General features: G+C 37.3%; 1 protein-coding gene across 7 annotated transcripts in view; it reads left to right on the top strand.

Moving 5' to 3' along the window:
• The window catches only part of PARP8 (poly(ADP-ribose) polymerase family member 8), a 270,423-nt gene that overhangs the window by 204,470 nt on the left and 48,723 nt on the right, over positions 1-17,230 (top strand). For 6 of the 7 annotated variants that reach the window (XR_003549476.1, XM_027772068.1, XM_027772069.1 and 3 more), the window contains exons 11-15: positions 5,295-5,361; positions 12,676-12,801; positions 13,549-14,107; positions 15,663-15,713; positions 15,819-15,914. Coding sequence is in view for 6 of the 7 variants with exons in the window: in XM_027772068.1 (XP_027627869.1) it covers positions 5,295-5,361; positions 12,676-12,801; positions 13,549-14,107; positions 15,663-15,713; positions 15,819-15,914 (899 nt within the window). In the remaining variant the exon portion in view is untranslated. The remainder of the gene's footprint in view (positions 1-5,294; positions 5,362-12,675; positions 12,802-13,548; positions 14,108-15,662; positions 15,714-15,818; positions 15,915-17,230) is intronic. The other variant, XM_006149033.3, reaches the window with a different exon arrangement.

Here is a 17,230-nt window from a genome sequence, read left to right as displayed (position 1 = left end):
CCCTACACCCTTCAGGTGTGATTGCCATGGCAGTATAGTGGCATCATGCTGTGCCTCAAGGCTAGGCAAACTTTGAGGTGTCACTTATACTACAGTGTTACCCACAGGATGGGATTAAAACTGGGACTTCACCTGAATTTATACCCTTCCTGGCTTCTCCCTTTTCCTGTTTTCTCCACTGCTCCTTATTCTTTTCTCATAAGGACAATTCATAGTAATTGTTTGGTCCCAGATTTTCACTCAGAATCTGATTCTGAGAGCTTGAACAAAAAAAAAAAAAAAAAAGAAAAAAAAGAAAAAAAATTGGTAGATCAAGAGTCTAGAAGGTGGTCAAAATCTGATGAGAGAGGAAGCCCTGACAGGCCAACCCTTTGCCTTTCATGCTCCCCTTACTGGAGGAAACCTTCCTGGACTGTACTCTTGTTTCATAATTCACTTGTCCACTTTTTTTTCTTGAGATGTGTTAGTGGTGGTTGGCCTTTAAGATTCCTCTTCTTTAATAGAATGGGGATTTGGGACCAGCTATTAAGTCCCCTTCAGATTGTTTCTGTCTGCTTTATTTGTCACAGAAATCACTGGAAATTCCTCACATGGGGATGGCACTATTTGCGTTTCTTGTCCTTTTGCTATTTTTCTTCTCTTTCTATAATATGTTGCACTGGGTATGATGGGGTTTGTTCAACAATATTTAGTCACATTGCCATCTTGCTGATAAATTTCCCAAATGGTTATTTTTTTCTGTTGAAAATTTGAGGAAAAATATGATGATTTAAAATGAACACTAATGTGTAATATATTACTAAAACTAGAGACAATATTATTAAAAAGAAACATAAAGTCTATTATTCCAAAAGAAAGAATTAGGTTTTATCCAAGTTTATGATTTGGATTATTGTAAGCAAGTAAAAAGGTGAGAAAATAATTCTTGGGGAGTATTTTACAATGTGTCTTTGGGGCCAGCTTTTGTCATGGTGGTTGAGGTGATTGAATTTCACATGGCTAACTATGCAGGTCAAGTCCTCGACCTGTAAAACATGCCAGGCACATGTGTTTACATGCCCAAAATCCTAGCAGGAGAATGGAGAAGGGACTGCAATGTGGTCATCCCTCCTGGGGGATGCTTTCTCACTTTCGCTCTCTCTCTCTCTCCCTCTGTGAGCACATGTGCCCTATACCATTAAAAAAAAAAAAAAAAGGCAAAATGTCTTTGAAGTTGTCAGCATTAATAGTAAAATTAACTTGCATAAATGTATGACTAAACTAAGATTTAGACTGACCTACTTAACAGTTATTTTGAAAATTATTTATTCATCTCTTTGGGAAATGTATAAATAACACTTACTTGAACTACAGTATTTGGTTATAGCTAATCTGTCAATATATCTGTGTGAACAGAAATAATAAGCATTGAAGAAATAAACCTCGTTATCCACTTTGAAATGAAAAATACGATTATTTTAAGGTACTTAGTGAAATGTATTTTAAATAAAAACATCATATAATTTGTTATGATTATCTATATTTTCTAGAATTACTGTTATATAAGCTCAGTTTCTGTGCTGAAGGACAGAGTGTTATCAGTTGAAAATAATCAACATATTACATTATTTCAAATGTATTTCTCTGCATATCATCTCATTTTAGTGGGTCTATGCTCACATGACCAGAGTGAAAGAATAATTTTTACATATCTTGCAACTGAAATTAAATGAGAGATAAATTAAATAACTTCATTTTTTGGGAAAATATCAAAATGTATTACTAGTGCATTCTGTGAAGTTCTTCCCCATTTCCTTGCCCTACCAAATGAACTCTATGGGAAACTTGATTGTGTTTGAGTTAAACTTGTAAATAAACTTAAGAAGAATAGACATTTCTATTAGTGATTTTACTTTTTCTGTAAAAAATTTGTTCATTTTCATATATCACTGAAATTCTTTTTGTAATTTTTTTTTTTTACCTTTTGGAGGGCTTAGGTCACTAATTGGAGTTTATCGTTGGGTTCATTTGCCCAGTTGGACTTTACAGTCTAATTTATTTCCCAACATGTTACCGTTGGTTATTACGAAGCTATTTTAGAAAACATGATTAAAAATTAATGTAAACTGTTTTAGATTAACAGAAAAATTGCAAAAATAGTACAGAGTTCCATATCCTCTGTACCATTTCCCTTATTAGTAATGTCATCCATCAATATAGTAAATATAATTTTTTATAATTACATTGAAATGTAGGTTTTATCACATATTTTGGAATATTTTTAAAGTAGCATTTTGTAAGTGTTTTCAAATTTTGGGATCACTTGTATTTATGCTACCTATCGAGTCATTATAATTTATTTTTTTCTGGACAATATGTCATTGTGATAAATATTGACACTTATTTTCTAGTCATGCATAGTGTGGTTTTTTGGTCTTTCTTTTTCTTTTTTTTTTTCTTTGTGAGATTTTTGCTATAGGGCACATGTGCTCACTGGAGAGACAGAGATGGAGAGACAGAAAGTGATAAATCACCCCCTGGGAGTATGGCCACACCACAATCTTTTCTTCTCCATTCTCCCTTTGGATTTTGGGTACACAGCCTCACATGAGTTTTAAGCTGCTGGGTCTGGGACTCGAACTGGAGCTGACCTCTTGGAAGTCCAGCCCCTTAACCACTATGCCACCTGCCGACCTCTGTCTTTATTTTCTTAATTTGTTGGAATTATTTATAAATTTTATAAAACATTTGTGTTTATTATTCTCTATTCAGTCTGTCTTTAGATCTTACACGAGTTCTTTGAGTAAAGTTTTTAGTTCTTTTAGTGCATTTTGGATATTTCTACTTTTCAGCCAGGTTTTGCTTTTGTTTTTCTGCCTTCATCTTTCCAGTCACTTTTTCTGTTTGCCCATGAAGTTTTCTTAGAGAGAGGACAGTGTGTTTTTATTTAGTCAATTTTTCCCCTTTAAAATATAATTCCACTGAATTTTCAAAATGTTGGTATGTTTTTATATTCACTTCTGATATTTGCTAGCCCTGGGTTTGATTGGATTGCTAGTTACTTCTCACTCTGTGTGAGCTATTTCTCATTCTGTGTGAGAGTTAGAGTGTTCACAGGACAGGAGTTTATGTTTGCCAATACACGGTAGTTCCTTGATCCGTAGAGTGTTCGCATGCAGAATATGGCCAGCTGAGGGAGTGAGGCAATTTGGGGATACCATTTTAGTTTACTATATGGTGTATGTATGCTCTGAGAATGTCCTGTTAGCAAGACAGTATTTGCTCTCATTATCTGTTGTCCCAACTGTTGCTGTGAGTGACACTACCTGAGCTCTGCTATAATATCATCCTTTCCTGGTGCACTAGTTTCCATCCCCTGTCACCCAATTAAGGCACCATTGTAGCAATTCTCCCTCTTCTTTACTATTCATTTTTTCTCTTCTCCCAGAAGATTCCCACTAGCAAATACATATTTCTCTCACTTTAAAACAAATAAATAAAGCCCTTTTAACCTCAAATCCCTATTTGGTTGGTACACTAGTATTCTGCTTCCCTAGATTATTTAAATTGCTTGGTTGGAGTTGTCTGTATTAGACAACTTCATTTTCTTTGGTGTATTTTTCTCTTCACCTCCACTCAAGTCGGTTTTGGTCCCATTACTTTGCACTGTTCTGGTCACTGTCGCCTGTGATTTTAGTATTGCTAACTGACACCATGGCCAATTTTAAGTCCTCATCTTTTATGTTTTGAAGTTTGCTTAAGTATTTCTTTCATGAGAGAGACAGGTGGAGATAGAGAGAGCTAGGCATCCTCAACGGGGTCCTCTTGCTGTGATCCACCCCCATTCCCAGCTAGCTCCAGATCACTAGTTCAGGCATGTTCCTGGCACGTACAGGGATACCACAGGACTCAAACCCAGGGTCTTCCTGTGCAAGTTCAGCTGTGTTACCACTGCACCACTGTCTGGCCCCTTGAAGCTTCATCTTTTTTTAAAAGTAATTATTTTATTTACATTTATTTATTTATTTTTATTTGACCTGAGAAGGACAGAGCTAGTGCGAGAGAGAAGGAAAGTGAGAAAGCAAGCCTCCAGGTCTAAGACTCAAACCGAGGTCAGCCAGGTGGCAGTCCCCCACCCTTAATCACCACACCATCTGCCAGACCCTTTGAATCCTCATCTTAATTGACTTCACAGCATTTGGTAACAGTTGTTGCCTTCCTTGAGAAAAATTCGTGAAATTTTGTCCGGATCAGCGGTACTCTGCGATCTTTTATACTTTTGGCCATTCCTCCCCAGATGCCTTGTGGACTGTCTAAATACGGCTGGGCTCAGATCCTAATCCTCAGACTTTTCTTTCCCCCTTCTACGCTTCCTGAGTGCTTTCTTATCCACCCTCATGCTTTTAAATACATAAGTATTGTGGCTATTCCAAATTCATATCTTTAGTATATTTCTTTCACCTCAGTCCCAAAATATTGACTTTTTCTACCCATTCTCCTACTTTACATTTTTATTTGAATAGGCATCTCAAGTTTAAAATATCTAAAGTCAATTAACCAGTCTTCTTCCCCTCACCAAAACTGTTCTTCCTGTGGTATTTCACAGACCAAGAAAATCGGTAGGTTTCATCCTTCTAGCTCCACAGGCCAAAATCTTTAGATTTGGCCTTGAATTCTTTTTCCCACACTTCAAATCCACTTCATGGGTGAGATCTATCAGCAATTGTAGAGAGTATGAATTTAAAATATTTATCATCTCCACTGATCTAAGCCACTGTATCTCAATAACTGCAGTGAGATCCTGCCTGGTTTCTTGTTTCTTCCTTTGACGATCCTACACGGCCCCATCCATGGTCCTTCTCTGCTGTCAGCCTTCACTGGTCTCCAGCTGCTGCTGAAATAATAAAGCGTATACCCTCCTGAAAGCTATCGGCCCTGCCATTTCCTCTGGCTTGTCCTTATCTAGTGTTGAAATCTATGCTTGTGTCACCTGTACTCCCCAAATCTTTTTCCCCTTTTTCTCCATTTTGTATTGTGTATGTTTTATTACTTGTTTCTCATTGGTTTTCTTTCACTGGACATTATGGAGGTAGTAATATTTGTGTGTGTAGGAGTGTGTGTGTGTGTGTTTACTTCTCTGTCCATAATGATTGGCACGGTGGGCACTCAGTATTTTCTAAACTAGTCGATAATAAATGAGTGACTTTTTAAAGAGAAGTGCTTCATTTTATATGCTATGACTTGGATATTATTTCTGGCTGATGTGCGAGTTTCAAGTCAATAATTGACTATGATTTTTTTTTTCCCCTTTCCAGTGCCTACTGTCGATGTCTTTCAGATATCCACAAAAGAGCGATTTGGATTAGGACATCAACTGAAAAAGTAAGTTTGATAAAGAATTAGAAAAAAAATACATTTCTGTTAAAGAAAATTGAGTTATTTTGCTTATTTAAAGCAAGTATTTATTTAATAAGATTTTTCGAAGTGAGCACCTCAGGTGAGATCATCATCCTGAAGCTTAGTGCTGCATTTATAATTTATTTAACAGAGCTCACTATTTGGGCTGGACTATGGTCCTTTGATTTGCTCTCCTAGATCCAGTCTCTTCCCTCCAGCACTCTGCACCATACCTGGGGAGGTGAAACTGTGGACACTGACTCCTGTGTCTCTGTGTCTCTAATACGACCATTGGAGTAAGTCAGGAGAGTAAGATGAGACCCTTTGTTTCCTTGGTTTCCTCCCTAGGAGGGCACCTTGAGCTCATCACCCCTTCACCTGAAGCTTCTAGTTCTGCTCTGGGTCAGAGCCTTTGCATGACTTTTTTTTAGTGGGTTTGGTTCTATTGATGGTTTTCATTGCTTGTTCTTGGGGAGCCTAGAGGTGGTAACAGTTCAGCAGCCACTGGCCCTGTGGTACTGTATTGTCCCTACCTCCTCCCAAATCTTTGAAACATTACTTTTGTAAATAAATCCTTTATTTTTTTGGACTTTGATTCATACAGTGACATAATTTACTTTTACATGTGTACTTAGTTCTAATAGGAGTATGTATGTAATTAATCTGAATAGGCAGGTACATTCTTTAGTAAATCATTATTAGCATAAACACATGTTGTTCAGTATTTATGTGATCACTGGGTTCTGACTCACTGTGGTGTTTTGAATACAGCTCAAGGTGCCCTCCTAGGGAGGAAACCCAGGAAACAAATGATCTTATCTTACTCTCCTGACTTACTCCAAGAGTCATACTAGAGACACAGAGACACAGGAGCCAGTGTCCACAGAGTTTCACCTCCCGGGGTACGGTGCACAGTGCTGGAGGGAAGAGACTGGATCTAGGATAGCAAATCGAAGGACCATGGTCCAGGCCAAATAGTGAAATAGATGGTAGTACACACTGAGCATGAGGAAAAGATAAGTGAAGGTGTTTTGCCTCATAAAATCTCACAGAGGCTTAGTGATAATTTTCCCATTTTTCAACTCATTTGGTTGTGGTTTTATTTTTAAAGTTAAGTCTGTTTTATGTAAAAAACCTGTTATTATTTAAAACAAAACTAAGCACTAATAGAGTCAGAGACTATACTAACGAGAGGAAATTAAGTCAGTACAGGAAAAGAACATTAATTAATTACAGACACGAGAATACACTTCAACGTTTTCTACCATCCAGTGATCCCTGGCATAACCTCAGGCATAGCCCTCTGGTGCCCACTGGCCTTAGGTTTGGTTTGGATCCAGAGTGCTAGTTGTAGTTTTTTTCTGAAGAAAATTGTGCTTCTCACTTGTTCCCCTGTGGTCACCTTCCACACAAGGGGGATGTGACTTTCTTTTCAGGCACAGTGTCCAGATGGGCCTGGACCTTTTTAAAAAGGACATACTGTACCCCAGTCGAACTGACTTTTGCAGCATAAGTACCTGCCTCAACTATCCATGGTCTGACTGTAAACACTCTATTATTCTTATCAAAATATCAGCTTTAAGAACTTGAATTTATAGAACATTCCTGAAGGATTCTTTATCCTTTCAAATTTGCAAAATTAAATTAAATTTAAATGTACCAGGAGAGATAGATAATTGTGTGCTTAAACACATGGAGCTTAAGGTCTTCATATCGGTGCACTCCACGTGTTCACTTTCTCTTTCATGAATTTTAATTTCGCGTAGTGTGACAGCCTTTATTAAGCAATATTCTAAAAGAAAATACTTGCTATTTATTAAATAGGGAACTTACTGTAGTTATTTAGATTAATACAGGAGACCTTCATGTATGATATTTGGTTATATATATATTACTAGACTCTAGCACTGTCTGAAGTTTTTATGACTTTAAAGTAGCATTGCTCAAATGTAAAAAGAAAAAAAAAAGACATTTTGTAATTCCCTACTGTTGGGTATATGCACCAATATAAAAGATAGTAAAGCCTTCATCTTTAAAATCTGCATCTCTTGGGGGACCAGCAGTTAGCGTAATGGCTGTGTCGCTGAACTCCCATGTAGCCAACTGCAGTTTGAGTCCCGGACCCGGTGGCTTAAACTCTCAATGGGCACGGGTGCGTGCATGCCCAAGATCCTGAGAGGAGAATAGAGAAGGGATTGCGGCGTGGCCATCCTCCTGGGGGATGATTTCTCGCTTTCTATCTCTCTGTCCCCCTGGCGAGCGCACGTGCCCTATAGCAAAAAAAAAAAAAATCTGCATCTCTAAAAAATAGTTTAATTTACATGTGTCCCGTCAATTATATTTGATAGTGTTCTCACCTAAGAACTCACAGAAGAAACTTTCTCAGATTCCTGATATAGATTAGGTATGCTTTTCTGGTGCAGTTAGTCTTGTGTTTACAGCTGATTTTGTTTTCTGTATTTTTCATGTCTTGGAGATGAACATGGAGCCTGCCTGCCTCTATGTTATGCCATCTAAGTTGGGTACCACCTTACCTTGGCAAATTTTTTTCTGCGACTTTTTTCTTGGTGCAGTTTTCTTCCTTTTTTTTAAATACTGTTCTACTTTATACACTTTTGTAAGCTACATAGTAACTTTTTCTTAAGTGGAATGTAGTTGATCAAAACAAGACAATAATTATAAACACTCAGAAATCTAGGAAGAAATTGTTTTCTACCTAATATGGCTTCAAATACGTTACATAGGCTCAGAAAAAGAAGTTGTGTATATCCTTTCAATCTGGTAAAAATAAAGAAAGCTATGAGGACCCAGCTGTGCGGCACGTGCTGGCATAACACGCTGCTTTGCAAGCTGCGGTTCCCTGTCCAACAGGTATGCTGAGCACAGTGGAATGCACCTGCTATGCCAGCGACCTCGGGAGGATGAGGCAGGTGGACTGTGAGCTTTATGCTGACTTGAGCAACTAATGAGATGTTGTATAAAGAAGAGTCTGATGTGGTAATACATGCCTGCAGTCCCAGCTAGGACTAGGAGGCAGGAGGATTTTGACTTGGTGTGACCCCGTTTTTAAAATAAAAAATGTTATGCATTGTATTCACCGTTTAAGCATGTATTAGACTATGTAATATATTTTAGTAATATTGTCATCCAAGTGTTTACTGATTTTAAGTTATTTGCTTTTAGGAGTAAATTTTAGCTTTATGGTAACTTTGTTAATATGAGCTAGAATTTTTTTAGTGATTTTCGATATCATTTTGGTCTGATGCATGTTTAAGTTTCCTATGCATAACTGGATTTGGCTATGATCCTTAAGATTCCTTCTAAACTACATAATTTTAAAAATATGATCTCATCCTCACAATAATCCATAAGAAGAAATAAAAATATGGGAAGATTATTTTCTCAGATATATACAACAAATTAGGAAGTTAGGTTAAGAATCTAAGTCCTTTGTTTTGTTTTCAGTAAGTGACACTCATTAAACTTTTTCTATTACTCTTTTTTATTATTATTAGAGATTTTAACTATAGGGCAGTGGCAGAGAGAGACAGAGAGACAGAAAGCAAGAAATCAACCCCTAGAGGGGATGGCCACACCACAGTCCCTTCTCCTCTTGGCATTTTGGGCATGCACGCACACACATTCAGAGTGAATTTTAAGCCTCCGGGTCCAGGACTTGAACCATGGTCAACTATGTGGGAGTCCAGCAACGTAACCATTACACCATCTGCTTGTCCCTCTGTTATACTTTATCCCCGTGTGTGTTTGTGCAGCAGGGCAGAGTCTTAACCATAACAGCAGCTAATGCTTACTAGATGTCAGTGTCTATTAGATGTCAGGCGCTATTCTAATAGGTGCTTTACATATACTAAGTCGCTTAATCTTTGCAACAACTTCATGAAATGAGTATTGTTACTGTCACGTTTCTTAGATGGTAAAACTGAGCCCCAAAGAGGTTAATCAGGTTATTTAAGATCACAAAGTAAGAAAGTGGTGGAACCAGAGTTGATTTCAGATAGATACTTTTGACCCATACACTAATCTGCCTCTCGTATAATCCTAGATATCCTTTGCCTTATATAAGACATGGAATATATGCTTGGCATTGAATGAATATTGGGAAAATGTAAAGCCAAGGAAAGATCCTAAAAGAAAAAAATACATATTTTCTCATGGCTGACCTGAAACAGATGGCAAAGGTCAGTTTTGTATCTGTCACCAAAGGCTGAGCATATCACAGACAATGGAAATAATCTGAAACTTCGTGTGAGTTTGTGCTAAGTCATTGACCAAACTTAACCTGTGTTTAAAAGGGGAAAGAATTGTAAAACTCCAGTTTTGCCTTAAATATATGCAACATAAAATTAAGTATCAATTCTTTGTATGTACAATACCACAGTTATGAAACCAAATTCAGTTACAACTTAAGTGCAGATCAAAATAAAACACTCAGAATCCAAGCGAATACTATTAATTCAGTGTGATGAATGATATGATTTCACTGAAGCTATTTTATCACCGGTATCATACTGGCTGCTCTGGTGCATCTTTCACTTGAAATCAGAATGAAGAAAAAACATGGTGTCACTCTCACCTCCTAGTTTTTCTCTGTTTATATGCTGGGCCATTAGTTCACATAGCCAGCCGTGTCATCAGGCACTCTTCGTTTGCTGCAAATATATAGATTACCCTGAAAACTTTCCCAAGTCTCCTTTTTATCACTAGCCACTGGCAATTGCAGTAGTTCTTGGGCCAACACAATAATAAATACAAACTCAAATGTGAATACTGAAATCTCTTAGCGGCTCTTTTTTAGGAAGAGGTGGTCCATATATCAACAGTGCTTATCCTGTTATTTCAGATTACCTTTGAAATTGAGCACATTTAGGTAAATTTTATCAGAAACAGCTGTTAGCTCCTTTCCCACCCAAGGACAACTTGGAATCTGGGTACCCAAGTTTAAGAAGGATTGATTTTGTATGTTGAAGTTCATGCTTTTGCATGCTAATATAAGTGAAAGTGGAAAAAAGTTCAGTCATTCTGATCTGTTATTTTTTGTCGCCGTCATTGTTCTAATTAACCGATCAAGATTAGGCAAGCTGTCTTAGGGGATGGTGCACAGGAGCAGCAGCTCTTCCTAGGAGAAAGTGAGTCCAGATCTGCTTGGCACAAAGGGTGATGTCAGTGGAGATGGCAGCTTCCATACAGGCAGAAATGATGACCCAACTACTGCTGTTACATCGAAAGCCTGCTGAGATGCTGAGTAAAATACCTTCCAATATACTGTAAATTAGGACGTTTCTCTTGTCCTAAGCTGTAAGGCCAAATTTTTTCTGTACATTTGGAATCGTGGCATCATTCACTACAGTTTTATTCCTGTATTACCCATCCCTTTTGGCTGCTAAAAGGACCCAAAATAATCCTGTACATAACTGTTTCTTTTTCTCAACTCTTAAAGCTAGCAGAAGAAATGCTGGGGCAGTGTGCCCCAGCGACAAAATTCCTGGCGATCTATCTGAGTTAGTTAAGGCCTGAAGGATCTTGAGGAATTTAGTGACCATGTGCCAGCAATCACACTTGCCCCTTTTGATTAGCATATGCTACACACATGGTAATTCACTCTGTTACCCAGGCTAACCAGGGGCAGAGTTCATTCCTTACTGTATATGTGAAAGGTGAGGGAAGACAGATTCTTTCTGGGGTAGCCTGAGAATTTCAAGGAAAAAGTGTATGTTTTTCCATTATTATTTCACTCTCCGGTATGTTATAATGGGTAACCAGATAGTGGTGCCATTTTCCTGTTTCAAAGCAGTCCATGTAAGAAATAACTGAAAAGATGGGACCAACAGTTAGCATAATGGCTATGTCGCTGGACTCCCACGTAGTCGACCGTGGTTCAAGTCTCGGACCCGGCGGCTTAAACTCACGCCGGGCGCGTATGCGTGCGTGCCCAAGATCCCGAGAGGAGAATGGAGGAGAAGGGATTGCAGCGTGGCCATCCCCCCTGGAGGGTGATTTCTTGCTTTCTATCTCTCTGTCTCTCTCTGTCTTTCTGGCAAGTGCACGTGCCCTATAGCGAAAACCTTTCCAAAAAAAAAGAAATAACTGAAAAGAGCATGAAAACCAGGCAATACTGAAGTGATTCTTAAAAGAAAATAAAAATGTTGAATTTATTATACTCGTATGCGTAATCATAAAATATCATATCTAATTAAATATCAGTGTTAAAGGGACCAATCTCTGCTGCCACTTGGAAGCTCTCCTAGCCCAGGGCCCCTTTCAGAACACAACACCGAGTCGAAGTCCAAAGTTGACATTCTGAATTCTTTACCATAAAGCACTGGTGAAATGACATACAAAATATTATGATTAGGAATTAGCAAATTCCTGCTTTCTGATAATAACTAAAAACTTTAGGATATCCAAACTTTAAAAAGTAGCATATTTAAAGGTAAATGGGCCACATTGAAGATATACTTTGCTGACCACATATTTCTATATAAAGCCAGTTTTGCATCATTGATTTTTACATATGATTTCATAGTTTTGTTTTTTTATGAAGAAAAATACAGAAGCAAATCAAGTAAAAAGAATTTGACTTTACTTATATTTTAAGAAATAGTATCGTGATTAGTAACAAAAAGTATTTTTAGCAGCAACAGAATAATTTAGAATTTTTTCTCCACTTTACCTAAAATTGCTGATCTTGTGGACTGTCCTTAATTCTCTTGAAATTCTTATTCTTCCATCAACTACACTATTATTTGTATTATTATATCACAGTAATATTATAGTGTCATTTTAATTTTTTTAGAGTTTTTGCCCTAGGGCATGTGTGCTTGCCGAGAGAGAAATCACCTTCCTCCCCCTCCACCCTACTTCTCTGCCCTTGGGGATGGCCATGCCACAATCTCTTCTCCATTCCCCTTGAGGGATTTTGGGCACACACTCACACGTGGCCAGTGTGAGTTTTAAGACCCCTTGTCAAGGACTCCCACCTCCATCAGCCATGTGGGAATATACCATCTTAGCCACTATGCCACCTGCTGGCTCTATAATGTAACTATTCTAATATTAGTAATTATTATTTCCTGCTATGTAACTAGTTGTAGTAAATTCTTGGTAAATTGCTATATGACATTTTACCGCATATGAAAAATCTTGAATAATTTAAAATCAGCATCTCATTGATTGTCATGTGCTTATTTTCCTTTCATAAATGCATAATTTATCAAATACAGAAATATTAATTTAAATTACCTTGAAACTACGATAACAGAATTACCTTTGGATTGACAGAATCATGCAGACATTTGTTACACAGGAGTGGAAACAGAGCAAAGAAAAATCTAATTGCCTGCATAATAAAAAGTTGTCAGAGAAGAAAGTGAAGTCTCCCCTGCATTTATTTTCTACCTTGCGCAGGTTGGTAATAGGCGACATAGCCTTGTCTTCGTAAACACTAAGCGTGTGCTAGTCTATCTCTGTTCAGTTTGTAACATTCTTCTGTGAGTCTTGGCATTGGTATATTTTCTCATGACTTCAAGGAAGGGATTGGATTACATGCATTCCATCCAAAGCACAAATACTCATTTCTATGTTTAGAGTGTTGTTTTTTTTTAAATTATGATTTATTTTTTAAGAGAGATTTTTTTGCCATTGGCATGTGCTCTCCAGAGAGACAAAGAGAGACAGAAAGCAGGAAATCATCCTCCAGTGGGGATGGCCATGCCATAATCCCTTCTCCTCTATTCTCCTCTCAGATTTTGAGCATGCATGCACTTGGGCCTGGCATGAGTTTTAAGCTGCTGGGTCATGGTCTGGAACTGCAGTTGGCCATGTGGGAATCCAGTGATGTGACATTACTCCATATACTGATTCCGTTTTCTAAAAAAGCATTTGCACCTTTTCTTTTCTGATCATATAGAATTTATCCTATGAAAATTAGTTCCAGTTATGGCTCTGGAATAAATAGGAGGGAAAAAAATTTTAGAACCTATTTTTGGTTTCCAGGAAAAATGTGATTCAAGTTTTGTGATTGTCTTGCATGTACCTTTGATTTCTGCTTTAGCTGAAACGAGTGTACAGTTGAGTGTAAGTCAGCGTGACAGGTAATCTCCGTGGCCTCTTACTCATGATTTGCCTTGTATTAATTGTTGTTCAATTTTGAAGGTCGCCAAGTTATCCTCCCCCAGGTTGTGGTAAAAGCAAATCCAAACTGAAATCTGAACAAGACGGACTCTCTAAAACACATAAGCTGCTGCGGAGGACTTGTTCCAGCACAGTCAAGGCTGAGGATGTGTGTGCAACCAAGTCGCACAGGACCTTTGGTCGCTCCCTGTCCAGCGACCCCAGAGCTGAGCAGGCGATGACAACGATTAAATCGCACAAACTCTTGAACCGTCCCTGCCCAGCAGCTGTTAAGCAAGAGGACTGCCTCTCTCTAAAATCGCATAAACTGTTGACTCGATCTTGTTCTGGAGACCCGCGATGTGAGCACAACACCAACTTGAAGCCCCACAAACTGTTAAGCAGGTCTTACTCCAGTAATCTCAGAATGGAAGAATTATATGGACTGAAAAATCACAAATTGCTCAGCAAGTCTTACTCCAGCGCCCCCAAATCATCGAAAACTGAGCTTTTCAAGGAACCTAATGCGGAGGGCAGGCGGCTCTCTCTTACCTCAGGGCTTATTGGTATCTTAACACCATCTTCATCCTCCCAACCTGCTGTGCGTAAATATTTTCATCTTGAGTTCATAACTGGTAGCTAAGGTGTAGTAAAACATTTTTGTAAGATCTAGTGGAGGAAAGAAGCAAGATTGTTTTTTGCTTTGTGCTGCTCTAATTTATGGTTTTTTTTTTTTTTCTTTGTGGATATGGTTTTGCAGACCAAACATTTGCAACTAAGCACTGAAATGTCAGGCTTGATTTTGGAAAAAAAAAAATAAATGTAGTGCTTTATCTGAGGTCCGGTCCAAATTCCTCTCACAGTAATGAACGCTGCTAAAGTCAGAGGGATGTCAATTGGATTCACAAAGCCTTTCCTTTGAGCAAGCATATAATTTTAGTGTTTCATTAAGCATGTTTATCTAATCTCTGGCTTTCTCACATGAGAAGTGGAAGATCGTGTCTTAAAATTAAACTGTTATCTCCTTCTACTTATAAGTAAGAGGAGTTCTTTGCCCATGTATATTGTTACTGGTGGAAACAACATTCACAACTGCATCCCGGAGCCTCACTGAAAGTTATTCTGAGTGCCCCTTCAATACTAAAGTAATTTTATATTGTAGCTGTGTTTCTTGGGGGGTACAGGAGACCTGGTGCTGATTATATTAATAACTTAAATCTTTCGGATAGTATTTATTGAGAATCAGTCTCACACAGAAGTAACCTTTAGAGTGATTGGCATTATGGTTGATTTCAGGCAAAGAAATGGACCTATCTTATATATATTACATATTCAAAATAATTGGTAAAAACCTTCATTTGCTTTATTAAATATCGTGCATGAATATTGGGGTGGATATTTAGCTCTAACAATTATTATGGATATATCCAACAATAGTTGAAATTTAAAAAAAAAGGTTACTGTTTTCATAAAGTTATGTTACTTTTGTATAGATCTGTTTCTACAATTAAATCATACTATGAAATTATATTTGGTTTATGAAAATTTGAGTATGTTGATAATTTTATGTAAATATTCTAAAAGCCTATTTCTCTTCAAAAATTAACTTTAAGGTGAGGGAGAAAATAATATCCAACAGTTAAATGATGGCTTGTTTTTCATGGTAGTTTCACCCAAGAAAGATAATTTCAGATATTCTGTAAAAGAAAAAATTCTTGTGCCCTCCTATAGGTCAAACATAATACGTAATTTACTTTTGTGCCATTTTTAGTAGTTGTCTACTATCTCTAGAGGAATAATTGTATCTGAATGTAAAATAAGATGGAAATATTCTAATGAGAAAGTAGGAATATTTGCTGATGAGTAAAAGAGGAAACGAGTCTTTATGATCACGTAAAGATGCCAGTCATTTTTATTGGAAGATCAGATATTAAGATCGCAATTTAATTCGTTTAGGCAAAGATGGCAATAGTAAAAGCAGAAAGAGTATTAGAATTAAAATATAATTAGAACAAATAAATTCTAAAAGCTTGATGTCACAATTAATGACTTAATTCATACATCAAGTGATCTTAGAAAGATGACTTGTGTTTTTTTTTTCTGTTGCAAGAAGTAAAATTAAAAATTATTTTGTTCTCTTACTTTACTTTTCATAGCCAAATGGTGCAAAATGCATTCCAGCAAGAGACCATGGCTTCCTCGTGCAGGTATGAGCCAAGACTTCATCCACGGTAGAAATATTTCTAGTCCTTACTGCATTTTAAATCATATATGAGTTTGACTTAATTATTTCTCTCTATCGTTTGATTCAGACAATTCAGTTTGCTGAAAAGCGGATCCCTGTGTTGAATGAATACTGTGTGGTTTGTGACGAGCCACATGTGTTTCAGAATGGGCCCATGCTAAGGGTAAGTTCTTGGTAGAATGTCAGTGTTGATTTAGAATACAAGTGAAAAGGGTGACAATATAAAAGTAATTACAATTTAAAATAAATACTCTTGATTGAGCAAATAATTTAACATAGGAAGTGGTATAATTTTGACAGAAATAAGTAAGTAGTACTTCTGAAGTAGTCTGGGAAACTGCAAGTAGCTTATGGTTTCGAACGTGTTTCTTATTGTAGTTTGTAGTTCTTTTTTTATATATACTTTTATTTAACTGAATTTATTTATTTTTAATTTGATCAGAGAGGGAGAGAGTGAAAAAGAGAATAATAAAGTGAGAAAGCAAGCCGTCAGGTCAGGGACTCAAACCGTGGTCGGCTTTGTGGGAGTCCAGCATCCTTTACCACCATGCCACCTGCTGGGCCCCATATTGTAATTATTTGATATGTCCATCCATCTATTGTCTATTTATTTAAGCTTATGTTGACATTAAGCATCTTAAATTGTATAGTTTTTTTTCTTTTTTTTGGAGAGGTTTTTGCTATAGGGCGTGTGTGCTTGCCAGACAGACAGAGAGAGACAGAGAGACAGAAAGCGAGAAATCACCCCCCTGGGGAGATGGTCACGCCTCAATCCCTTCTCCTCCATTCTCCTCTCGGGATCTTGGGCATGCACACACACGTGCCCGGCGTGAGTTTAAGCCACCGGGTCCGGGATGCAAATCGCGGTCAACTACGTGGGAGTCCAGCGACATAGCCATTATGCTAACTGCTGGTCCCTTAAATTGTATAGTTTTGAAGAAACAGTTTATAAAGTTTTGTTACAGGATAAACAGTGTTCCCCAAAATTCTGTGATATAAGATGTTTATTATAAAGTGGAGAATGTAGGCTCAGTTAGAAGAGGTACACAGTAGCGTAGGGAGAATCAGAATGATTTTCCAAAATTCCAAACATGCTGACACATATGGGACATTATCAAGGCAGTATGAAATTAACAATCATATATACATGCAAATATGCAGTATAAAGACAATTTTAAGCTTTTTTGCATTTTTGTTGGTAAAATTAATATAACATAATTTATTATATGATGTGAATGTTCAATGGTTTTTAATATATTCACATTATTGTGCAATAGTCACCAGTATCTAACTCCAGAACGTTTCCATTATCCCAAAAAGAAACTCCGTTACTGTTATTAATCACTCCCACTTTTTCCCTCCCTTCATCTCCTGGCAGCCACTAATCTTTTTTGTCTCTGGATTTTTCTTTTCTGGACAATTGATATAAATGCAATTATACAATATAAAACTTTATGTTTCTTCTTTCACTTAGTATAA

Source organism: Tupaia chinensis, unplaced genomic scaffold (assembly GCF_000334495.1).
Source record: "Tupaia chinensis unplaced genomic scaffold, TupChi_1.0 Scaffold000251_1, whole genome shotgun sequence".
Taxonomy (NCBI): Eukaryota; Metazoa; Chordata; class Mammalia; order Scandentia; family Tupaiidae; genus Tupaia; species Tupaia belangeri.
This window is presented reverse-complemented; position numbering and strand designations above follow the sequence as displayed.